This window comes from Balaenoptera ricei, chromosome 3 (genome assembly GCF_028023285.1).
Source record: "Balaenoptera ricei isolate mBalRic1 chromosome 3, mBalRic1.hap2, whole genome shotgun sequence".
Lineage (NCBI taxonomy): Eukaryota > Metazoa > Chordata > Mammalia > Artiodactyla > Balaenopteridae > Balaenoptera > Balaenoptera ricei.
This window is the reverse complement of record NC_082641.1, coordinates 105760680-105786775: the sequence shown is the minus strand read 5'-3', so window position 1 is coordinate 105786775 and position 26096 is coordinate 105760680. Positions and strand designations below refer to the sequence as shown.

Sequence of the window (26096 nt, the reverse complement as noted above, 5' to 3'; positions counted from 1 at the left end):
ACATTCAAATTATAGGGGTCCCAGAAAAAGAAGAGAAAAAAAGGGACTGAGAAAATATTTGAAGAGATTATAGTTGAAAACTTCCCTGATATGGGAAAGAAAATAGTCAATCAAGTCCAGGAAGCACAGAGAGTCCCATACAGGATAAATCCAAGGAGAAACACGCCAAGACACATATTAATCAAACTATCAAAAATTACATACAAAGGAAAAATATTAAAAGCAGCGAGGGAAAAGCAACAAATAACATACAAGGGAATCCCCATAAGGTTAACAGCTGATCTTTCAGCAGAAACTCTGCAACCCAGAAGGGAGTGGAAGGACATATTTAAAGTGATGAAAGGGAAAAACCTACAACCAAGATTACTCTACCCAGCAAGGATCTCATTCAGATTCGACAGAGAAATGAAAACCTTTACAGACAAACAAAAGCTAAGAGAATTCAGCACCACCAAACCAGCTTAACAACAAATGCCAAAGGAACTTCTCTAGGTAGGAAACACAGGGAAGGAAAAAACCTACAATAACAAACCCAAAACAAGAAAATGGCAATAGGAACATACATATCGATAACTACCTTAAATGTAAATGGATTCAATGCTCCAACCAAAAGACATAGACTAGCTGAATGGATACAAAAACAAGACCCGTATATATGCTGTCTACAAGAGACCCACTTCAGACCTGGGACACATACAGACTGAAAGTGAGGAGATAGAAAAAGATATTCCATGTAAATGGATATCAAAAGAAAGCTGGTAGAGCAATTCTCATATCAGACAAAATAGACTTTAAAACAAAGACTATTACAAGAGACAAAGAAGAACACTACATAATGATCAAGGGATCAATCCAAGAAGAAGATATAACAATTGTAAATATTTATGCACCCAACATAGGAGAACCTCAATACAAAAGGCAAATGCTAACAACCATGAAAGGGGAAACTGACAGTAACACAATAAGAGTAGGGGACTTTAACACCCCACTTTTACCAATGGACAGATCATCCAAAATGAAAATAAATGAGGAAACACAAGCTTTAAATGATACATTAAACAAGATGGACTTAACTGATATTTTTAGGACATGCCATCCAAAAACAACAGAAAACACTTTCTTCTCAAGTGCTCATGGAACGTTCTCCAGGATACATCATATCTTGGGTCACAAATCAAGCCTTGTTAAATTTAAGAAAATTGAAATCGTATCAAGTATCTTTTCCGACCACAACGCTATGAGACTAGATATCAATTACAGGAAAAAATCTGTAAAAAATATAAACACATGGAGGCTAAACAATACACTCCTAAATAACCAAGATACACTGAAGAAATCAAACAGGAAATCAAAAAATACCCAGAAACAAATGACAATGAAAACATGACCACCGAAACCCTATGGGATGCAGCAAAAGCAGTTCTAAGAGGGAAGTTTATAGCAATACAATCCTACCTCAAGAACCAAGAAACATCTCAAATAAACAGCCTAACCTTACACCTAAAGCAATTAGAGAAAGAAGAACAAAAAAAACCCCAACGTTAGCAGAAGGAAAGAAATCATAAAGATCAGATCAGAAATAAATGAAAAAGAAATGAAGGACACAATAGCAAAGATCAATAAAACTAAAAGCTGGTTCTTTGAGAAGATAAACAAAATTGATAAACCATTAGCCAAACTCATCAAGAAAAAAAGGGAGGAGACTCAAATCAATAGAATTAGAAATGGAAAAGGAGAAGTAACAAATGACACTGCAGAAATACAAAGGATCATGATAGATTACTACAAGCAACTATATGCCAATAAAATGGACAACCTGGAAGAAATGGACAAATTCTTAGAAATGCACAACCTTCTGAGACTGAACCAGGAAGAAATAAAAAATATAAACAGACCAATCACAAGCACTGAAATTGAGACTGTGATTAAAAATCTTCCAACAAACAAAAGCCCAGGACCAGATGGCTTCACAGGCGAATTCTATCAGACATTTAGAGAAGAGCTAACAACTATCCTTCTCAAACTCTTCCAAAATATAGCAGAGGGAGGAACACTCCCAAACTCATTCTACAAGGCCACCATCACCCTGATACCAAAACCAGACAAAGATGTCACAAAAAAAGAAAACTACAGGCCAATATCACTGATGAACATAGATGCAAAAATGCTCAACAAAATACTAGCAAACAGAATCCAACAGCACATTAAAGGGTTTACGTGCCATGACCAAGTGGGGTTTATCCCAGGAATGCAAGGATTCTTCAATATACGCACATCAGTCAATGTGATACACCATATTAACAAATTGAAGGAGAAAAACCATACGATCATCTCAATAGATGCAGAAAAAGCTTTTGACAACATTCAACATCCATTTATGATAAAAACCCTTCAGAAAGTGGGCATAGAGGGAACCTACCTCAACATAATAAAGGCCATATATGAGAAACCCACAGCCAGCATCGTTCTCAATGGTGAAAAACTGAAACCATTTCCACTAAGATCAGGAACAAGACAAGGTTGCCCACTCTCACCACTATTATTCAACATACTTCTGGAAGTTTTACCCACAGCAATCAGAGAAGAAAAAGAAATAAAAGGAATCCAAATTAGAAAAGAAGGAAAACTGTCACTGTTTGCAGATGACATGATACTATACATACAGAAGGATCCTAAAGACGCTACCAGAAAACTACTAGAGCTAATCAATGAATTTGGTAAAGTAGCAGGACACAAAATTAATGCACAGAAATCTCTTGCATTCCTATACACTAATGATGAAAAATCTGAAAGAGAAATTAAAGAAACACTCCCATTTACCATTGCAACAAAAAGAATAAAATACCTAGGAATAAACCTACCTAAGGAGACAAAAGACCTGCATGCAGAAAACTATAAGACACTGATGAAAGAAATTAAAGATGATACAAACAGATGGAGAGATATACCATGTTCTTGGATTGGAAGAATCAACACTGTGAAAACGACTATACTACCCAAAGCAATCTACAGATTCAACGCAATCCCTATCAAACTACCACTGGCATTTTTCACAGAACTAGAACAAAAATTTCACAATTTGTATGGAAACACAAAAGACCCCAAATAGCCAAGCCAATCTTGAGAAAGGAAAATGGAGCTGGAGGAATCAGGCTCCCTGACTTCAGACTATATTACAAAGCCACAGTAATCAAGACAGTATGGTACTGGCACAAAATCAGAAATATAGATCAATGGAACAGGATAGAAAGCCCAGAGATAAACCCACACACATATGGTCACCTTATCTTTGATAAAAGACGCAAGAATATACAATGGAGAAAAGACAGACTCTTCAATAAATGGTGCTGGGATAACTCGACAGCTACATGTAAAAGAATGAAATTAGAACACTCCCTAACACCATACACAAAAAATAAACTCAAAATGGATTAAAGACCTAAATGTAAGGCCAGACACTATAAAACTCTTAGAGGAAAACATAGGCAGAACACTCTACGACATAAATCACAGCAAGATCCTTTTTGACCCACCTCCTAGAGAAATGGGAATAAAAACAAAAATAAACAAATGGGACCTAATGAAATTTAAAAGCTTTTGCAAAGCAAAGGAAACCATAAACAAGACAAAGACAACCCTCAGAATGGGAGAAAATATTTGCAAACAAAGCAACTGACAAAGGATTAATCTCCAAAATTTACAAGCAGCTCATGCAGCTCAATATCAAAAAACAACCCAATCCAAAAATGGGCAGAAGACCTAAATAGACATTTCTCCAAAGGCGATATACAGATTGCCAACAAACACGTGAAGGGATGCTCAACATCGCTAATCATTAGAGAAATGCAAATGAAAACTACAATGAGGTATCACCTCACACCAGTCAGAATGGCCATCATCAAAAAATCTACAAACAATAAATGCTGGAGACGGTGTGGAGAAAAGGGAAACCATTTGCACTGTTGGTGGGAATGTAAACTGATACAGCCACTATGGCGAATAGTATGGAGGTTCCTTAAAAAACTAAAAATAGAACTACCATATGACCTAGCAATCCCACTACTGGGCATATACCCTGAGAAAACCATAATTCAAAAAGAGTCATGTACCACAATGTGCATTGCAGCACTATTTACAATAGCCAGGACATGGAAACAACCTAAGTGTCCATCAACAGATGAATGGCTAAAGAAGGTGTGGCAGATATATACAATGGAATATTACTAAGCCATAAAAAGAAATGAAATTGAGTTATTTGTGGTGAGGTGGATGGACCTAGAGACTGTCATACAGAGCAAAGTAAGTCAGAAAGAGAAAAACAAATGCTAACACATATATATGGAATCTAAAAAAAAAATGGTTCTGAAGAACCTAGGGGCAGGACAGGAATAAAGACGCAGACGTAGGGAATGGACTTAAGGACACAGAGAGGGGGAAGTGTAAGCTGGGACGAAATGAGAGAGTAACATTGACATATATACACTACCAAATGTAAAATAAAGCTAGTGGGAAGCAGCTGCATAGCACAGGGAGATCAGCTCAGTGCTTTGTGTCCCCCTGGAGGGGTGGGATAGGGAGGCGATATGGGGATATATGTATACATATAGCTGATTCACTTTGTTATACAGCAGAAACTAACACACCATTGTAAAGCAATTATACTCCAGTAAAGATGTTTAAAAAATATTTTTTAATTTAAAAAGAAAATTGTAACACTTTTTGCCGGTGAGGCTAGTGATTTCTGGCTTCTGTCCTATTCAAGTTGACTACTGCCACTGAACACGATGGCACCTATTTTCCTCCCACTGTACACATATTAGAACTTTACAGTAGGGATTATACTTGAGTAGCCTCTAGACTCCATGGCTCAGTACAGAATGGTAAGATTTTATGGTGAACTGTCAGCATAAACATGGCATTCTATTATAATCATTAATTGAATAAATTAAAGTTTTATTCGATTGAAAAAAAAGATGGCATTATACGGGGCATGCGTGTGTGCGTGTGTGTGTGTGTGTGTGTGTGTGTGTGTGTGTAGGATATGCTTTTACTTGCATTAGCCAAGAAGTCAGAACCTGAACGTATGACTGGAGATTCAAATATCTGAGTAACAATATTACTTTCTGACAGAGAACTATTTACTAGAAGATTCTCAGTAGGAATTGAATTGCTTTTATTAGTTTATTTAAAGTGTGCATTTCCCTTTTTACCTCTGTTTCCAAAGGGAGTATTTAAGCTATTTCAGAATGTGTGAACATCCTCCATTTACAGAGCCATGGAAGATGTTTTCTGCCAGTTCCCTGGTTCAGCAGCTCTCCGTGAGTTCCAGTGAAGCCAGAAAAAAACTGCTGCCATCCTGCTCATCCTCTTTGGCGAGCATTTCCTAACCCATCCCCCTGCTGCGCAGAGCAGCGGATCCCCACACTGGTGTCTACAGGGCCATTTAGGAATCTCCTCTGATCCCATCCCTCTGTTATTCCTCTTCTCACTGCTTTGCTATTCTATACTCAGTTTCCAACTTAATAGAAATGCAGATGGGCACATGAGCATCTAGGTTTACCAAAATACACATTTTTCATGAGTGCTTCCCTCTTGGAGTGTGTGGACAAAGCCAGCATATTATCTTCCCATTATCACTCTGTTTTAATGTCTAACTGACAGATGCCTGTCAGTAAAACAAGGCAATAATGGGCAGAAAATATCTCTGCTCTTAGAGAGCAAAGAAGAAAGACCCTGGGTTCCTGTCATCTCAGAGACACTTGTCAGCCGTTATTAAGGAAGACTTATAAATGCCTCTGTGGCGAATACCTCTGAATGGCCTAAATGTTTTCACCCTTATTAGTGAGAAGGTGAAAAAGGAGCTGTTTCTTATACATGTGCAAGTTTCACCCACATGCAGTTTCTTTCTTCCCCTAGTGGAAGCTTGCCCATCGTGTTAATGTGCCACCATTGCAGCCTGGAGCTGGGTGTGGCCATGCTAGATGGCACCTGCAGGCTTCATTGGACAGGAATGGTTTCCTGATGGGTCACAGACGAAGCCCAAAAATCTAATACAGACTTGATGACCTTAGCTAGTCAGTCTGAAGTGGTGTAGTTCCGCTGACTGGCTTCTACACTGGTGGCACCTTCAGATATATTCAGTGAATGATAAAGACAGTGGAAATCCACAGGAGCAAGTGACACCAAGTCAACTGTGCCGCAGTAAGCTGAAAAGGGTAGATTTTAAGATTATTCTTGTTTTCCTCAGGGATCAGTAAATGCAGAAGACCTCTGTCTTCAGAGAGTGTTCAGCCTAGAGAAAGACTCTATCAACCCTAAAGACAAGAGTCATATACCAAAGTAGGCAAGGGAAACAGTGCCTGGCCTTCCAGTGAGAAGAGAGACACACAATGGCAGGGACTTGGGCTCAGACATATTTTGTGTCCTTTTTCATTACAAATCCAGTTCTCTATACTCAAGCAGAAGGGTTAGTTATTGGGTGGTGATTTGATTTTTTTTTTAATTTCAATAAAGACAGATGGACCTTTAAGAATAATATAGAAAGCAACAAAAACAACTCAGTTACTATAGGATGTACCTAAAGCACCAATTCCTTACTCTGAAAATTGGCAGTCAGAGGAAAGAATTAAGCAGTTATTATGCCTTCTCTGTGCAAATTGTATTTCAGAATGACCGGATTGCAAGTGTTGATGAAGGAAAATTCTTTTTCACATGAGAACTCTAGCCACGAAATGTGGAAGGGAAGTTAGAATTGGAAAAGCATAATTTTGTAGCCCCCAAATGAAATCATTGATTCAAGCACCTGTCATCAATGGATGCAATCATTAGACCATTAGGTACGTTATGGGGAACTCCACAATGGAGGAATCAGGCTGCCCTCACCTGAACCCACTAAAAGTGGTTCATTGTTATCTTAGGAGCCTGCCCGCTATGATGCAATACGTAAGTACACAGCATGAGCTATTGTTGCAGAAGAGTTGAACTTGAACCAATCAGTAAGTTTCCAGAAAATACAGGGGATAGAAGAACAAGTTAAATGATACTACAAGAAAAATTAAGAACGTAGCTATTGGGATGGGGCTTAAGAGGAGCCCTGTGCGAGTTTCTTTAGCAAGACAATTGGCAAGGGGGGAAATGGGAGGTGGCTGTGTGCAGGTGAGAGGGACTTAGATGTATCCAAATGTTACACCTTGTCTGGATCATTTAAACAAAGCAACCATAAAAGATTTTTCAAGACAGTTGGAGAAATTTGAATACAGTTTGGGTAACAGATGATACCAAGGAATTATTAAGTTTGTTAGGTATGATAATGGTTTTGTGGTTCTATAAGAAATGTTCATATTTTTAGAAATTCATACTGAAGTATGTAGGGGTGAAATGACGATTTCTGAGACTTGCGTAAAAATCTTAATAGGGTGGAAGGAAGGAAGCAAGGGTGAAACAAGCGTAGCAAAATCTTAATTGTTAGATTGGGATGATGAAGAATATGTGGGGTTACTGTAGTTTTCTCCCTATTTGTTTGAAATTTTTCTTGATAAAAGTATTTTTTAAAAAGAGTAACAGCTCTCTCAGAAGGTGGTGGGGAATCCACTGGAGATGTGATTAGAAAAAGGACATTATCTGATGATCAAAAATTTTATGTTTTTTTTCTTTTTTTTGAAGATATCCTTTATTTAAAAAAAAAAGACAAACTAGTTTTCTAAGATTTTGGGGGTAGTCACTGAAAACCAATTTCATTGCTTCATGTCAAGCAATTGGAGGAGAATTTGGGAGACAAATAGTCTCCAATGTGAAAGTGAATGCTGATCTTAGCTGGAATAACTTGCTTTCTTCAGCATCTGCAGTGGCTGGGCTCCAGGGACTTATCTGGCTACATGTGTTTTTCACATTTATTAGTGAAATTGGAGATTCAAGAGTAAAACACAGTCCTCGGGAACATTGTGTTAATTTGTGACACACTAGAGATTTTTTAGCCCATAAAGCAAATGAACAAGCTCCGTAGGGGTATAACTGTTATTTTCACCCTCGAAGGCAGTAAAGACCCACTGTATTTATTAAGTAATTAGAGAATAGAAAATGAATAGTGCTATGAAAATAGAAAAATAGACTCTCACGATTGCTATTAATAGTGTAATTTTTTTGTCTGTTCTGAAGGACTACCATCAGATGAAAATTGTAAAGTAAAGGTAGACCTCTGGTTTAATATTTGGTTGTTTGGTCTTGGATAATAAGTTAATTCAGTGTCCACGTAAGGTGGTTTTTGTTTCTGTCAAACAAGCGGGATCACGTTAAGGAACCGCACTCATTATTTTTGCAAGGACGAATATACAAAGAAATGAACAGACCAGATATTTGATTTAGGACCTGCCTCCCGAGTGGTTGAGTGGCCTAAGGGAAGACAGCCCTCCACGTAAGCTGGATGCGCTGGAGCATTTCTAGCAGACTTTAAACACTCGGCTCCCCTGGAGGCTTGGGGAGAGAGTGGGCTGGTTCTCACACTAAAAAATGTCCAGATGAAGCTGACACTCCAATGGGTGTGGGCTGTGTAAGATGCGGGACCAATGCAACCACCAATGTCAAGATGCAGGGCAAGATGGGACAGACGGCCAGAGGAGCAAGTGCGGGAGGGGGCATATGCTCTACTTAGAAAACAGAAGTCCTGAGAGGCCCCTTTGAAGGGGTTTGGAAGTGCTTCTCATTGAGGTAAATAGGAAGTATCAATACGAATGAGGCCCCATTTGCCACCAATTTCACGGTCCACAAGAATCCAGAGTATACAACTGTCAAGAAATTAAGTGATAAAGTGATCTCAGATAACCTGGTCCTTGCCTAAGTATTAGTTTTTTCTTGTGCTTGTTTATATCTTGATGGTTTAAAAGACTGGACACATTTTAGAGAACCAATAAAAAGAAACTATGGTTTTTGTGTGTATGTGTGAGTGTGTGTGTAGTGGAGGGAAAGGGGAGCAGTGTCCAAGAGCTGAGTAGAGTAATTCCAGGGAGCATTTCTGTGTTTTTTACCTATGTTCATACAAGACTGTCAAAACAGAGCTGTCAGCAGTTCTGCCCCCACAAGACATTCGCTTGGGAAGATGGTAGGGTGGTAAGGATGACTACAGAGGGTTGGGCTAGGCAAGGGGATTAGAGGTAGGGTCTGGAAGGGACCTCTCTTCCCCACCCTGGTCCTCGGCTGATATGAGCTGACCCTGCTGCACTGCAGTCTTAAGCACTGCCGGTTACCGAGTGACCACCACAGGCCAGGCACATACCTACCCCAGGTCCAGCCTGTCAGGGAGGAAACTGAGGCTGAGTGCCAAGTAAATCCTGAGTAGCAGTTCAAAGTCAGGACTCCTTGATCCAAAACTAGGTCTCTGTCCCCTCCCCCACAAAGGCTCCCAGAGGTTCCCCTGAATCCAAAGCCAAGTACGTACAAGGTCAACACAGAAACACCCGGAGACTCTGACCACGTGGGAAAGAACAAGTGGCGTTTGGGGGACTTTCAGTAATATGAAGCATATGATAGGGAGCCCACCCATAATGCCAAAGACAGAGCTAAAAAGCAAAATCCAAAGAGTTTTCGTCTTTGCTCTGCACTCACCTTACTATTCCTTGGCGAGCTGAGTAACTTCGGATATCCTCGTGTGTAAATGGAGGTCCACCAGCCAAACGTCTCTTGGGGCTCCAGCAAACACTGCAGGGAGACCTGGGCCCCCGAGCCTGGCAGAATGCAGAGCTTGGACCCTACCCCGTGAGAAAGCAAGACTGCAACCTCCCCATGGTCTTGGTGAAATGCAGCTGGGGAAAGCCCCAAGGAACCCTGGGGCTTAAAATAAGCCACAGCTGGCTTTATTCCAGGCTCTGGGAGGCTGTTGTCAAGATGGAGCACATCTGTGTAGCTAGTACGGAGTTGTTTGTGTGGAGGAGGGTGAGATACGACTTGGAATGAACCCCAAATCAACTTCCTTTAATGGCGGGCATTCACTTGGAGGCTGGTGGAAGATGTGTATGAACCTATCCACAAATCCAGAACTTGTAGTCCTTAGAGCGTATTCAGCCCTCATTTGTAGCCAAAATATTTTCCTTCCGTATCATCAGATATCCTGGTCAGTGTGCCGTACCCTCCATACTTTCCTTATGCTGAACAGGTAGCCGTTTGGCACTGGGCACGCTGAATATCGTTTGAAGCATACGCTTTTCTCATCTCTGAGTAACATCCCGTGAATATCTAATTCTGCTTTGCCTGCTCCCCTCTATATTTTAAACTTGACGTTTCAACTTTTCTTATGTGCCCTGATTGTTCCCGAGCCCCTGGAACTCAACCGGGCAGCTCTGTTTCCCCAGGGCTCCCCTAGCTCAGCAGGGCTCCTTGTGCAGGACCAGTTGTTATTTACAAGTGTGATTCAGCTGTCGCTGTCTCTGAACACACAGGGTTGTTGTGGGATTTTAATTGCCATTTTCCTCTAAATAATTAAAATGAAGTGGAAAAAAATGGGATAGCCTCCAAAATCTGAATTAATTTCATGAGTACTTCTTGAGGGGAAAAAATATGTATAAATATGATAATTGTTACTTGATTTGCCTTCAGCAGAACTAGAGGATTTTACCTGGCTGAAAATAAAATATAGTAATCTTAAATGGAAGAAAAATTAGCCTGATACTTCTTGTGGCTGAGAATCAGAATTAATAACGTGGATGGGAAATGATAAATAACTCTGGATATAAGTTTCAAAAAGAACATTGGGAACGAGCTGTAACTCTCTCTGGATCCAACTTGCCTTATGCTGGTCTGGGTTTTTTTCTTCCCATGGTTCATCGTTGGTGTTTACACGTTTCTCAATAAAATGCCATAACCCCCAAATCAAAAATTCCTTCATGCTCGGAAGCAGGCATTTCACCTGCTTACTCTGCTCTGTAAGTGTGACAATGAGCACGTAGCAGGGAAGAATGAAACGACAAAAAGAGAAGTCGTTTTTTTGTTTGTTTGTTTTTTTAATTCACTGGGTTCCCAGTGTTTCACTCTGCAAACTCATCAAGCACCTGATGGACATGTTTATAAAGACTTGGATGGTCACTTTATTTGGAATGACAAACTCTCCACTCTACATAATGAGGTCAGTGAAGCATCCAGAAAAGAAATGTATAATTTGGTAGCTTGGGTCTGTAGGCACAGCCCTGCTGCGGCTATTTAAGTTTAATGAAGCAGCTACTTTGCCGCTAACACACTCTTAGTGAATAGCCTCCTTGGTGCGTTTTTGAAAACTTAAATGTTGCTGGTAATCATGTCCCAGCAATCTCCTTGGAGAGCCTTTGTGCCATGTTCTCAGAAGAAATATGCTGCTTTTACATGTTAATGGTTTTGAAATTAGTCATGTGCTCCATTTCCATTGGAAAGGAAGGTCAGTGTGTGATTTCCTGCCTGCCTTCGTTTTTTCTGAACATTCAGGATACTCTTAAGTCAGTTCATCAGCCATGCAGTGCACTGTCTGTTTATAACATGCCTGAAAAGCCAGGGAAATATTCTATCAAAGAGTGATCCTATTCTCAGAGACTGTTCTTAGAATTCAAAGTCTAAAAATCCAACTCAGAGGGGAAAGTTCCTGGACAGGCCATTATTGCTATTTTTTCCCCTTTCAATCACTGACCGACTTGTATCATCCATTCCTTGGCCTCATTAGAGGAGGCCTTGCTCCCTGAGTATGCAACTCCTCAAAGGAGACTAAAGGACATTTTTGAGATCCTTTTTGAGGCAGATTTGCTCATGTAAAACTAAGGTCAGTTTTCTGAATCCTGGAACAGCATTAATGATGCACAGCTCTGTGGGAGCAGAAAGCCATCTAGCCATTCCATAGTTCTGCACTTTCATTCCCTCAAATTTAGGGCATTGGGCGGTATCCCCCGAATTGGCAAGGGCATGATTGCTAGGGGGAAGGTGCCATGTCCTCATGGCTCTGCAGCCCTGGAGAGGGTCTGGGGAACACTACATACTGTTTGGTGGTCTGTGCTTTCCCTTGGGAAATGTAAAGCAGGACTTGAAATGGTTAGACCCTGCACCACCAGAAACTTCCTAGGAATACCTAGTAAGTTCTCAAAACATGCTTGTTTGAATGGATAAAATAATGAATGAATCCTTTGATTTGCTTTGTTGGCCAACTCTGGCTTTGGAGGTCATACAGGACCCTTCCAGGACATATTGAGCACCTGAGGAGCCTACTTTTTAAAATCTCTGGAATTAGCATTAGGGTTGAACTTGGAGGTCCAGTCTGGCTCTAGACTGCCCTGCGGAGCTTGGGCCTGCTCAGACCACTGCCCAGGCAGCCCACACGGCCAGATTAGCGCCAGGGCACACACACCCTTATGCTCTTGTTTTCACCTTTAAATCCTGTGGGTAATTTTTATACCCAAATAGAGATGCCAACGCACCAGGTACCTCCCCAAAATAGCCTTCTTATCCTACATCTGAGAGATTAAAGTTGACTTGGCACTGAAAATACAGTTCTGATAGAAGCAGGCTTAAAAAGGCAGCTGGGTGTGGCTTGTGTTTTCTTTTCCAGTGTATTTAGATTAGCTAAGATAATGGTAGCTGCTGGAACAAATAGACACGAATATCAAACATAATAGCAGTTTTTCATCGGGTATCTATACTAAACATTTTCATGGAAAAGTGCAACCTGTGTTGGGGGGGGATATGAAGGTGACAGGTCTCGGGAGAGTGAGGAGACACAGGGTGTGAGGAAGACTCCCTTTGTGCTCCCCGCGGGGAGAGATGGAGTGGCACAATGTCAGGGCTCAAGTGTGATCCAGAGGGAGCAGTGGGTACAAACTGACCAGCCATGGAGGAGAGCAGTTATAGAAGACGGAAACGAGATGCAACCCAGGCCAGAAAAAGAGCAGGAAAGGTTAATATAGTAACAAAATGCGCATGTGCGTGGCTCCCTGTGCACGGCTCATTCCAACTTCCAGAGCACGTTCACATGTCTCATCTTATTTGAGGCCTCACAAACAACCAGATGTGGTGGCTCAGGAAGTATCAATACCCTCATTTCAAATGCAAGTAATCTCAGCAAAGTCTGAGAGATGGAATGGTTTACGCTGGTGTGTGGTGAGCCAGGGCGCAAGCTTGGGTGTCCTGCCTCTAAGAACAGAGCCTTTCCCATAACTCTGTGGTCCTTATGGAGGTTCGGGGGTTGTGAGGCAAGAGGGCTGCACAGGTGAGCAGGGCTCTCTCCCCTGCCCTTCCCCCTCATCCTCTGGACGCATCCTCGTGATGCCAGCCATGTTCCCATGGAAATCACTTACTGACAGCAGAAACGCAGCCACGATTAGCTGCAGCCTGGTTGGGTCCTTGCTTTTATGAAACTGTACTCTGTCCTTTAAAGGGGTCAGAGTTTCACAGACAGGCCTTTTTATCTTCACAATTGTCTAATCAGGCTTTCATTCTGTAGCCACTCCTTCCTTTTCTATTTGTCTCCCTCTCGTCCACCTATTCCCAGTCCTCCCACTGAGTGCAGCTGAATTTGGCCAGTGCCAAATCATGCTTTATTCTTAGCCTGAGGAATTATATAAGGTGTCAAGCCTGGCCAACAAAGAACTCCTCCCATCAGTGTAATTTGAGGTTTCAAGTTTATATGGACACCCCTCCCTCCCAGCAACGTGTTTTTTGTCCTGAGAAATCCCAGAGAGCAGAACTCTTGGGTGGACTTCCTAGGAGCGGTATTGATAAGAAAGCGGTCAAATGGCACTTGAAATTTCGCGGAAAGATCAGTGGAAGACCAGTGCTAGGCTACAAACCCACAGCTCAGCTCTTTCTAGCATCCACGGCAACAGCCTGCTGTTTTCCCAGGTGGCTCTGAAAGAGACAGGGAAATGCAGTGGGCCATTTGTCACTGCCTGAGGTGCAACATATGCATGCCAATTGGTGTCCGCAGCCTGCAAGGCCCACTCCTGCCCCACACCTTGATCTCAGCCCCTGGGCTTCTTCTTTTTTTTTTTTTTTTTTTTTTTTTCCCCAGTCGTACCACGCAGCATGTGGGATCTTAGTTCCCTGACCAGGGATCGAACCTCTGCCCCCTGCATTGGAAGCACCACGGAGTCTTAACCACTGGATCGCCAGGGAAGTCCCCCTGGGCTTCTTTTGACTGAGGTTGGGAAGGTGTGCTTCCTTCTCTCCTCCTCCACCTGATTTGATTCCCTCTCTAGGGCTGGAACCAACTCAGTGCTTCCCACCAGGATCGAGGTGCCCATCCTCTGTGTAGTTCCTCCCACCCCACTTTCAATTCAAGACATGGTCTTTGAGGAGTGTGCGGACTCACCGTGGCATGCAGGACTTAGTATCTCAGGGTTATTCTGGTGTGTGCTGGTCAGTGGATGTGCTGGCATGTTCTTCAGTGAAGTGCTGGACTCGAGTATCATTTCAATCCTAAGTTGGGTTCAGGGTTCTGCAGAGATGGCACGAGGGAAAGAGCCAGGGCTTGCTTGCAGAAGAAGGCAAGGTAGAGGAGCCTTTTATTTCTTTATGCCCAACTCAATGCCTGGCAATCTCTGTGAATGGAATAAACTGATCAGATGGTGGGTAATATCCCTTTCGCCTTTGAGAAGACAAGTGAAATGAAGAATATCATCCAGAAGTGAAACTACAGTTTTAAGGAAACTCTACTTCCACAACTGTTTTAAGGGCATTTTATTGCAGATTTAGGTCAGACATTTAGAACTACTTCCTTTGGTGAGGACTTAATCTAGTCTAGTTATAAGTGAATGAACTTGGGAACCTTGTGTGTCTGAGTGGCATTCCCCTCACTAAGGGCAGCCTCACCGTTGACCAGCCTGGCCTCCTTTTCTCACTCTGCATCCCTTCTCTGCCTCCTTCCAGCTCCGTGGAGTGGAGGGAGGGAATGCTTGGCCCTCTGAGCTGGAGTTAATGCAAAACCCGAAAATAAACTCTCAGACTGCACCCAGACATAATGATTCCGTGCGGCAAGAAGGTCACTGTGTCTGCTTTTCCTGCCAACACACCCCTGGCTCTTAATCTGTGGTTGCCTTGTGAAGCAAGAGAGCTGTGCCAGGAAGTTACACTTTGTGACTGTGAGGCATTATGAGAATTTAAAATCATGTCAATGGGGATTTATAAGGGCAGGCCAGGGGAGAGGGGTTAGACATAGATTTCGAAGCCGACCTTTGAACATCCTTTTTGTTCTGTGGCCCCAGCTACAAATCAACTCCACCCTGCCAACCCTGCCAAAAATTAAAAAGTTTACTGTGGTTATTCAAGTGGTGGGGTTTTGAGTGATTTTTATTTTCTTTGTGCTGTTCTATACCTTCTGTAACGTATATTCTTGTTTTTGCAACGTGGAAAAAAAAGAAGCAACAAATCCTATTTAACAAGGAAAAGTATACTAGCTAATCATCTCACTGTGTTTCTTGAATGCTTGGTACCCGGGGGTTGAGAAGCCCACCGGAGCCGTGACAATGACATGGAAGGGGCAGCCCTGCCTCTGCCCCACATCAGGCCTAAGACCTGGGCTGGTGTCCACAGCCCTCGCCCCATTGCCAGGTTCCAAAGGGCTCCTGGAAGAGGCCAGACCGCAGACCTGAGAGGGCTAGAGGCAGCCTAGGAGAACAGGAAAGGGAGCCAGCCAGACACCTCGGCAGGAAGGAGGGGATTCCGTTCCCATCCAATGGTCAGGCCTGTGGGATATGTGCTTGTCAGCAGGGACAGTGTCAGCTCAAGTTCATCTGGAAACACTGCATTCTTCTCCTGAGAACATCCAGTTGATGCACATTGTTCTGGAAGTTGGGCAGATCCTATTTTCCAAACCTGTAAGAGTCGAGTAAAATGTAACAAATACGTGGGAGAAAATAACCCTTTGAGGAATTCCAAACATGCTCTTAGGGTTGGGAAGCAAATTTATTTAGACTTGGGGCCTTGACCACCCAGACTGGTTATTGACGGGAACTCAGTCTATCCATCAAGCCTGCCACTGTCCACTGAGTCCAGGCTGTCCCAGGCTCAGGAGCTCCAGGTGAGCAGACCGGGCAGAGATGGTCCGTACGGAACGTGAAACTGTGTCCTCTCACCTTTAGACATAAAGAATTCCTCCTGCAAGTTTCTCTTAAGTCCTCTGTTTCTTACACATCACATGCAGCTCTATTATTGGATGCAGTGGGGTTCCTTACTCCACTGGATCTGAATGCTTTGAACTTGAGGTCAAGTTCAGGCCCACAGCACACAGATTGGGAACAGAATTTCTTGCACTCTATATGGTAGACTATGTGTCAGCGAGGTAAGGCCCTTAATTAAGAATGGATTATTCTTAATAGGTGGTAGAGATCTCATTCATCAGTTTCTTGCATTTGCCTATGTGTTCCCCTATGATAAGGCAGTGTCCCTGGATTTTAAGTGGTACACAAAAAACCAAAAACTTAGTACTAATGTATTTATTGTAATGTCCTTTACAAATATATATAACAAGCTCGTCAAACTTATCATTTCATGAATAACTTTAAGACAAGGCTAACAGGTTAACTTTTTAAAGGAAAGTAATTTTCAAGACACATTGAGCAGATAATTGTGTTATGGAACACAGATATGGGAAAAGTCAGAAAGGTGGTGCATTTTTTTTAATATATATTTATTTATTTTGGCTGCGCCGGGTCTTAGTTGCAGCATGTGGGATCTAGTTCCCCAACCAGGTATCCAAACCCAGGCCCTCTGCGTTGGAAGCGTGGAGTCTTAACCACTGGACCACCAGGGAAGTCCCCCCAAACGGTTTTAATAATGGTTCTAGTAACTTTGAGAGAGTGTTAACAAAGACTTACTGCTTCTCTGGCCCAGAGTGGGGGAAGTGCTTATCTTCTCTTCAGATCTGGCTGCAGGGCCATCGTGCCCTCCCCTCTCTGATCCTCCATGTTTACGGACACCGACACGCTCACCTTCCTGTTCATAACCACGTCCACTGTTTCTTGTGGGCTGAGTGTGCGCACGCGCTTTAAATGGTAGCAAGATAATGTGCCGCGTCTAGGCCACCGCTGTTATTTCTATTAAATAATGACATGATGGTGGTGGCCTGTAATTGTCCATTTTCTATTAACCACCCTGACCAAGTAAACTGTTTTCTGATCTCTCTTAGATGGAAATCCTGTATGAATGTGGAAGCCATTAGCAGAGTAATTGCCGTCCGTTACCATGACAACCAGCCGCTGCAGTCACCTGCCCGAAGTGCTGCCAGACTGCACCAGTTCAGCTGCACCCGTGGTGAAGACCGTGGAGGACTGTGGCAGCCTAGTGAATGGGCAGCCGCAGTATGTCATGCAAGTTTCAGCCAAGGACGGGCAGCTGCTGTCAACAGTAGTGCGGACTCTTGCCACCCAGAGGTAGTACCACAGTTAAAATCAATGAATCAGTAATCAATCCGGAGGGCTGTCAGATGGGAAATGCTAAAGGGAATGTAATTAGTGCTCAGGTCTTTGTGTCAGGTGAGAGGAGGTACTGGGAGAAAAAAAAAAAAAAAACTACACACGTTCTGTCATTGCCGTTTCTATAGCAATGGGGCAAAAAGATAAAACTCATGTTGTGGACTTTTCCGCTTAAAGTCACACTTGCAGAGACCCAGGCAGGGGAGTATCCCACAAGGCACAGGGTAGCTTGCTTAACATTTGTTACGTTGACCTTACTACAGTAATTACATTCTCGTTGTCTCCAGGTGCTAACAAAGGTAGCCCTTTGTTAGAATAGAATGAAGGAGGCACCTGGTTTCAGATGACTGAGCCAAAGTGATTGGATATGTGGGCAAAACTTTTGAAGTGACATTCTGATGTGCATGCTAATCAGCATGCCATGATGGGGGCTGTCCACAGCTACTTCCTGGGGGAGTCACCTCTGGCACATCCCCACGTGGGGGCCTCTTTGGCTGCTTCCTCCTTCACTCTCCCGGCGTCCCAGCCATGATCCTTCATATACACTGTGCCCCGTGAAGTACTATTGTCTCCCCCAAGTGATAAACCGGAGCCAGAAAGAAGGCTCTGAGCAGCCCGGAGACGGCTTATCCAGGCCGGCACTTTGTCCCTGGAGGTCTCCTCTGGTGCTCTTGCTGCCCACTGGCAGGTTGAGAGCCACAGGCTGCCTGGCCTCTAGGTCCTCCTTGGCTTCTCCATTAGTTTCAGAACGGGTAAGTGAGACTGTGACTTACGACTGTAAAATACTGGACTTGCCCGCTGGTTTCAGTGCTGACACTTCTGGCCCTGAGACTTTGGGTCAGTCACTCAGACCTCGACTGCTTACCTTGGTCTGAGCAATTCAGCCAACCCCTCCGGTGCAGATACAGGCCCACCTACGTGCCCCTGCAGCAGAACTCCTAGTGACACCACAACATTCTCTGTCCCCCCGCTCCTAGCCCCGGACGTGGCGGCCACCAGACACGGACTCGCACACCGCCACGTGTTGTAAACATTATCCATGTGCCATCTACTTTCAATCCGTGCGGCTATTGCAAAGGGAAGAAATAGGGGAAAAAAAGGTCAATATATATTTTTCCGCCTCTGGGAAAACTTGTAACAATCAGTTGGGTAGAACTCAGTATACGATGAGGCAGTGAGCATCATTGCTCAGCTGTGAACTGAGACAGACAGTTATCTGTCTGCATATGCCCCCATCACTCTTGAGCCATCAATCACCTCATTTGATCAGGAAAAACAGTCTGCAGAGCTGAAACAACTGAGACCTGTGAGCCAATGTGCGTGTACGTGTGTGTTCTCCTACCACATAGAAATGTAAACCAGAGCTTTTACAGTTTTACACACATTTGGCTCAGTGTGAATGACGGAGACCAGTAATAATGAGAGAAAAAAGTCAACTCTTTAAACTTTCTTTTCCCACCCCTGAGCATGAGGGGGTCTTTTGGCAAGTGGGAAGGAGATCCTTTCCTCTTTTAATCCCCTTTTAGCCTTCACTCATTCCCAGGATCATCCCCAGAAAGGCCTTTCCACAAAGATGGAGTCAAAGAGAGTGGTGGGCATAAGCCTGGAACACTGTCATCTTTGGGGGACAGGAAGAGGCGGGAGAGGGTGGGTAAAGGGTATGGTCCTTGGGTTGGCGCATACAATGATGACATTTTAAAATCTAATACCCAATAAGGACCTCTAGCAATATAAGAAGACATTAATCAGAGAGGGATAGTCCTCCAGTATCCATTGAGAAGTGAGGCCATCTTGGTTTGAGCCTTCCATTGGCCTCTGACTTATGTGATGAGGGCCATGTTTTTTGATTTTCCCCGACCTGAGTTTTTCTACAAGTGAAAATAGTTACCATTAACTAGGCACTTACCACATGCTGGTCCCTCTTCTAAGCTTGTAATCTGGACTATCTTTTCTCATCCTCACAGTCGCCATATGAGGAAGGCACCATGCTTTGTGCCCATTTTACAGATGAGGAAACTAAAGTCCAGAGAGGTGATGTAACTCACCCAAAGTTAGCCAGCTGGTGAGCAGCAGAGCTGGGGTTCGAGCCCAGGCAGCTGTACTCCAGAGCCTGCCTCACAAACCACTACCCTGTGTGTCCTCACAGAATGTGCAGGGGTGGTGTTTCCAAGTTAAAGGCCAAGCTCTGGACTGAGGCCACCTTGGTAGCACGTACCTTTACTCGCTTTCAGCTTACTGTCCTCAGCGTCCCAAAGTGCATCCTAGGAAAGCTCCAAGGACCAAGCTGCCACAGCGTCATGCTCTGGCTCAGACTGCAGTTCTGTGTGGCAGCTTCAGGGTTGGCCACCAGTCCGTTTCCCTTCTCTCACTCGCCCATCCCACTAAAAGAAGAAAGGAAAGGAACCTCTGGGTATTCAAAAGTGTCCCAGCCTGGTTCAAAAGATACAGTTTGTCTAGAAACTACAGTTGGTGTCGTTTCAAAACAACTTCTTAATAGCTAGGGATGATGTTTATTTTTTGATTGGTAGTTTGCCTGAACTACATCGATGTCTAAGGTAAAATTAACACGTTGCTCCTTTTCACTCACTTATGGCCCTGGGCCCACCTGCTCTGGTATTGGTCACCCCCTATTTCTTTGTATTGACAGAAGTAGATGCCCACTACCGAGTGCCAGTGTAGATCTCGGGTTGTAAACCAGGTGTCTGTTCTGAGCAGCTGCCTTGGGGGAGGGTCCGAAGGACACAGAGCCAGAGGACCACAGCATGGTGGTGGTTTCCAGCCCGTGACCAGCAGGTGCCCCTTCCTCTCTTGCAGCCCCTTCAATGACCGGCCAATGTGCAGGATCTGCCACGAGGGCAGCAGCCAAGAGGACTTGCTCTCTCCATGTGAATGTACAGGGACCCTGGGGACAATTCATCGGAGCTGCCTGGAGCACTGGCTGTCATCCTCAAACACCAACTACTGTGAACTCTGCCACTTCAGGTTTGCAGTCGAGCGCAAACCCAGGCCGTTAGTGGAGGTCAGTAATTGGGACACGTCTTGAAAACTTAACTCTAATGAGCAAATGATGTCTGCTTTTATGCCCAGATCACAAACCCTGTGCAGCTTCACTGAAGCACAGTAATAGCTCTGTGTGTGTGCATGTGTGTGAGAGAGAGAGAGAGACAGACAGACAGAGCCAGCACTCAGGAGCCAACAGTAGAAAGGTGACCTCCACGAGGTGGAGACGAGAGAGTGGGAGAAATCAGTGTGAGGAGAAGGGACGTTTAGAGACTTGATCTCCATTTCCCATTCCTGTGACGTGGAGCAAACAGGTCAAACACACTGTTCTCTTTGCACACCATCTCTCACCTTGAAGCAACAGATAAATGGGCATTTGGGTTGCCTAGTCTGAGAAGTCTTTGTGAAAAAAAATAGCTGCATTGTATAATGCATATAGACCTAGACTTCTGGGTCTGAATAGTTCTACGACCTTAGGTAAGTGACTTCACCTATTGGAATTACTATGAGGGTTAAATGAGTTAATATTTATTATACACTTATAATACCAGGTACATAGTCAAGTGTTTGAATAAGAAAAGTCTCAGTCTCTCCTAGGAAATTACATGCAAGCTTTTTTCAGCTAATAACCTGAATCTCTTTTCCTAAAGAGATTCTTAGGATTGGAATCTCTTTTCTTAAAAGTGATGCTGTCAACTCGGCCATTAAAATGTCAGGACATTCCTTTTCCTATTTTAGGGGCCATATGATGCTTCTTTAGACCCAGGGTCTGGTCTTGTATTAACTGGGGAAATTGGAAAAAATGATTAGATTATTTTTGCCTTCTCTCCTACCCCCAACTTCTAGTCAATCAAAACTTGGATATTGGCAACAATAAATATTCTAATACATTATGAAGCACAGCTAGTTGAAAGGGACCAACACATTGTGCCTATAATCCAGTCAGGCTGATAACCTCCTCCTTATTTCAGCAGCTGACCCAGTGGAACTTTGACATTACACTAGAGCTAGAGCTCAAGAAGCCCTTCTTGGAGGCTATTTAAAATGGTGTATTAGCGCCCTGGCACTAAGACTCTAGGGAGCTCTGCTTAAACATTCTTTTGGTTTTGACCTTGAAAATTTAATCAGGACCTGTAACTGGGGCCTGTTTTAACTATGACTTGCTTGCCAAATGGCACAAAATTTATTTGACTTGCCCCAATAAACACTATGCTTCTTTTTAAGATTCTGGATCAAGTGGCCTCTTAATTTAGGCATCTTGCTGCTTGACATCGACTTCCAGAAATTCGTTTTTGTTGAGTGCTGTGAGGGATTTGGCCCAATGCCGCATTCATTGGGATTTGCATTTCGGAACTTCTCTGCAGAAGGGGAAATATAATTAAATAATAAACAAAGGAGGTGAAGATTTCCAAGCCCAATGGCAAACGTTAAAAAGAAGCCTATTTCTCCTTTCTAGAAACTTTTTGGAACCTTCCCAAGTTGATATTGCAGCTTCTTCCAGGGAAGCCGACTTCCCAGAGTAAGGAAACCCTGCTTTGAATGGGCTGCATCCAGTGGTCTTTTTTTTACCGGTCTCTCCCCAGTAAAGAAGACTTTTGCTTGGTAAAAACCCCAGTGTGTGTATGCATAATACAATAGATAACAAAGGAGGGGGTGCATGTGCGTGCGTGTCAGATAACACACACGTGTGAACCCTTTCAGTCTCAGAGAGGGACACGTACCCCAACACAGAGGTTTCTTCAGAGCTGCTGATGTCAGTCTATGGACGGACTCCAGCATCTTAGGCAACTGTCATTAAACAAGGAAACGAGGCAAATGACCTTGAGAATGTGTGAGGTGCTCTGCAAGATTTAGGCCCTCGCCTACAAAAACTTCACCCAAACGGTCACTGGTGGTGAAATTTTCATTGCACAAATGGAATGTGACATTTTTCAGAGTTAATGATGATTGAACAAGTTGAAAGTGAAAGGCAGACCTTCTCAAGCCGGGGAGGCTGGCCATTTGATCATCCCATGGCGAAATGAACTTGCTGTTTGACCACAAGCAATAAAAAGAAATTGTCTTTGGTTTCTCAGCTGGAGGACAAATGAGAACCAGGTGCAGGCAGATTTTTAAACAAATGACATTACTAATTGACTTTTATCCTCTTACCAAAGGGTGGGTTTATTCACAGTGAGCATTGCTTCTCAATATGTTTACCTCTAGATGAACATGAGTCTTTTTAGTAAATCAGCAAAACCTGCCTATTTGGGTTAAGCATTAGGAGTACTGTTACTTTATTTCTCATTTTCACTCTTTTAATTGCTTTAATCATTACTTTATTTACCAGTTGGATCTGCCTTCTCATTAAAGCAAGAAAATTCCGTAACATTTCATTTCAAAATCAATGGGATAATAACAACTCCATTGCTAGAGGAAGTGGTTGAAAAAGTCATTTATAAATTTTATTTGTCAGCATCCGGACGTTACATCAGTCAGAATTGTTGTAACACCTCAGACTCCCATTCTTTAGTAAACTCTCAGTCCTTCATTCACCGTAAGCCTTCGTCTTCCTCAGTATCCTGTTGGGAAGACACTTCCCCTTCCATCCTTTCCTACGCTCTCTGCAGCCAGCAGTTGGATGTTCATTTTTAACATATCAGGAACCCAGAGCCATCTTCTACACAGGCTGCTACATAAAGTCTTTCCTCCCTTTCCCTGCAAAATGGTGAGTTTCTACTCAAAATGGCCAAATCAATGGGCTGGTTACTATTAGCTTCTCCAAATAGGGCATCACCTCTCCACTTACCACTGACCATCTGGGTGGCGTGGCAGTTTCTCTGAGCTGCAGTGTGGAGGGTGAGCCACAGGCTCTCTGTGATCTCTTTGGCCTCTATAAGCCTCAAATTCTTGGGCAAAAAAATATATTCTACACTTAAAATGAGTACATTGTATGGTAAGTAAATTATACTTCAGTAAGTTGCTTGTGTGTGTCTACTTACCGACCTACCTACATGGCGGAACTAAATCTTTTAGTCTTTTAAGTTCATTGCCAGTTTTATACCCTAAATATTTTCTTGGTGCTAAGTAAGCAAGTATAACAAGAGTTAGTTTCAACCCAAGAGAGCTACATTGCGATCATCCGGTTTATTCAATTGTGGATGAATTTCCTCTATTGTCCAGCTAAGGTAAATCTCCTAAGATCTGTACCTACTTGGGCAAAGCTTGAAAGGAAAGCATTCGAACCGTCCATAGCAAAAAGGAGGAGCAGACATAACCCACATACATTTCATACCTACACAGCCAGCACTTCTCTCATGAAAGCTACATATTTTTTGTTGATGATGGAAAATGTACCCAGTGGCGATTTGTCAGATGAATTAGCTCCAAAATATTGACCTGGTATTGGCAGTAAATAGACATCAACTGACCATAAAAGGATTCACGGAATGACCAGCCTGGGTAGTTTCATGGTCTCCTCCCTGCTCATTTTCAATTTTACTCATTTCTCGGTGTAAGTTGAACTCTAATACCATTCTTTTATAAGGGTGAAATACAGCAAACCAATAAAAATATCACAGTTTGTTCCCAGAAATGTGTGCCTTGACTTCAGCCTGTTGCCATGATTGCATATCTGATTGAGCAGTTTGCCAAGGAAGCCCAGGTTGCTATGTGCAAGTAGCGTGCTTGCAACATCAGCTTCCAGTGATGAGAATATCTGCCAGTGGGCTTTCCTAAGACGTGTATCAGTAACACCCACCCTTGCCCGGGAAACTCATGAAGTAATAGGTCAGCTCAACAACGTCGTGATTAAAGTGAAACAGCCAGGAAATGGTGGAAATCTGCAGGAAAGGCTTCCTAGGATCTGATCTTCCTCCAATCAGGGAGACATGGTGATTTTTCTCAGAAGGAGTGATTAGGTTTCCGTATTCCTATTTCCTTTACCCAACCCCAGCTGACTGATAAGAATTGTATGAACAATTTAAAAGCTCTTCCCTGTGAGTCAGAGGTTGAGCTAAATTGAAACAGACTGTTTTCACACATATCAGTTACTCAGAATAATGGGATATAAAGGGAGCTGAGGATTAAGGATTTTTTTTTCAAACTTTTTATTTATAATTTTTTTTTAAGTCACTGGAGGAAAATGGTTTTAAAGTGTGCCCTGGATTCACTGTCATCTCCAGCTATACCACAGGGAGCAGAGTTGAACTGCTGTGAAGAAATGCCTTTGTACCTTGGCGCTTCACTATTTAATAGATTTGAGACTTCACTGAAACCCTCCTACTGTGTTTCTTTCAGACTTAGGTGAGGACGTTGCTCGCTTCGTTGTAGTGGGTTTGGTTTGGTTTTGATTTCCTTTTAATATTTATTTATTTTATTTTATTTTTGGCTGCGTCAGGTCTTAGTCGCAGCATTGCGGGATCTTCATTGCGGCGTGTGGGATCTTTCCTTGCGGCACACGGGCTTCTCTCTAGCTGTAGCGCACGGTTTTCTCTCTAGTTGTGACATGTGGGTTTTCTCTTTCGTTGTGGCGCACGGGCTCCAGAGCGCGTGGGCTCTGTAGTTTGCAGCACGCAGGCTCTCTAGTTGAGGCGTGCGGGCTTAGTTGCCCCACGGCATGTGGGATCTTAGTTCCCCGACTAGGGATCGAACCCACGTCCCCTGCCTTGGAAGGCAGATTCTTTACCACTGGACCACCAGGGAAGTCCCTGGTTTTGATTTTTAATGTATTCTTGTAAGTAAAAACATGAGCTTTGTGTTTCAGAGTATTCATTTTCATCAGCAAACCCTTGTAGCATTGGGATAATTAGGGAATGACACCAGAGGGGATATAAACTGATTGAGAAAGCTTCCCAGGCATGAGGACCACCTACTTCCTCGAAGGAAGGCAGGCAGGCTCCCCTCTTCATTCCAACCCGCAAGCGAAGGGCAGGCCAGTGAGAAAGGTGGCTGGACCATAATCACAGCATGTGATAGGCAATCATGAAGCCTCTGTTCGTTGAATAAACGGATGAATGGAGAACCTTCCTCCCCCAGTTGCAAACCCTGTATCGTATTTGGGGCCTGTGGTTGTAAATCAAAGAAAATGACCCTTTGCCCTTACAGTTCAGGACAGACACAGTTGGACAAGGGCTTATATAACACAAACTAGCACCACTGCTTTGAGCCACACAACAAATGTGATGATTCTCACAAATCCTGGCTTCCGTTTGGTCATCAGTCCTCCATCAGGTTTTCAAGAATGGCAGGTGGCAGGAGCCCTGTACCACTGGTAGCCAATGGGGAGAAAACATGTGCTTCAGGTCTTGGCAGGGAGACGCTGGCCCGAGTTAGAGGAGGGTTTTGGGGGATGGGGAGGATCAGACCATTAGGAAAGATTCAGGCCCAGCTGGCATTTGTCAAGCTTTTCTGAATCCAAACTCTGGGCAAGCAAAGGCTTCACCATAGTATTGGGGGGAAACGATCGTCTTACCCATTTGGTAGATGAAGACACAGGTTTCCGGTGGTTATGTGAGGTCAGGATCCCAACGAGGAGGAAGGAAGGTCTCAGGAGCTGCACTCAGGCCTCGCTCTCTCCTCCTGTGTTCTGGAGGGACGAATGGAAGAGAAGCACCGTGGCAGCATTTGCGCAGTGGGATGGGGGAGGGATTTACCTGAACCCACCAGGAGTTCCCACTTCCCACCTTCCCGTGCACTGAGCACAGGTCC

General features: G+C 43.5%; 1 protein-coding gene across 1 annotated transcript in view; it reads left to right on the top strand.

Annotated features, from left to right (window-relative positions):
• Positions 1 to 26096, top strand: part of MARCHF3 (membrane associated ring-CH-type finger 3) — a 148548-nt gene that overhangs the window by 92985 nt on the left and 29467 nt on the right. The window contains exons 2-3 of the mRNA XM_059919441.1: positions 17123 to 17366; positions 20223 to 20427. Of these exons, the coding sequence (XP_059775424.1) occupies positions 17179 to 17366; positions 20223 to 20427 (393 nt within the window). The 5' untranslated portion in view covers positions 17123 to 17178. The remainder of the gene's footprint in view (positions 1 to 17122; positions 17367 to 20222; positions 20428 to 26096) is intronic.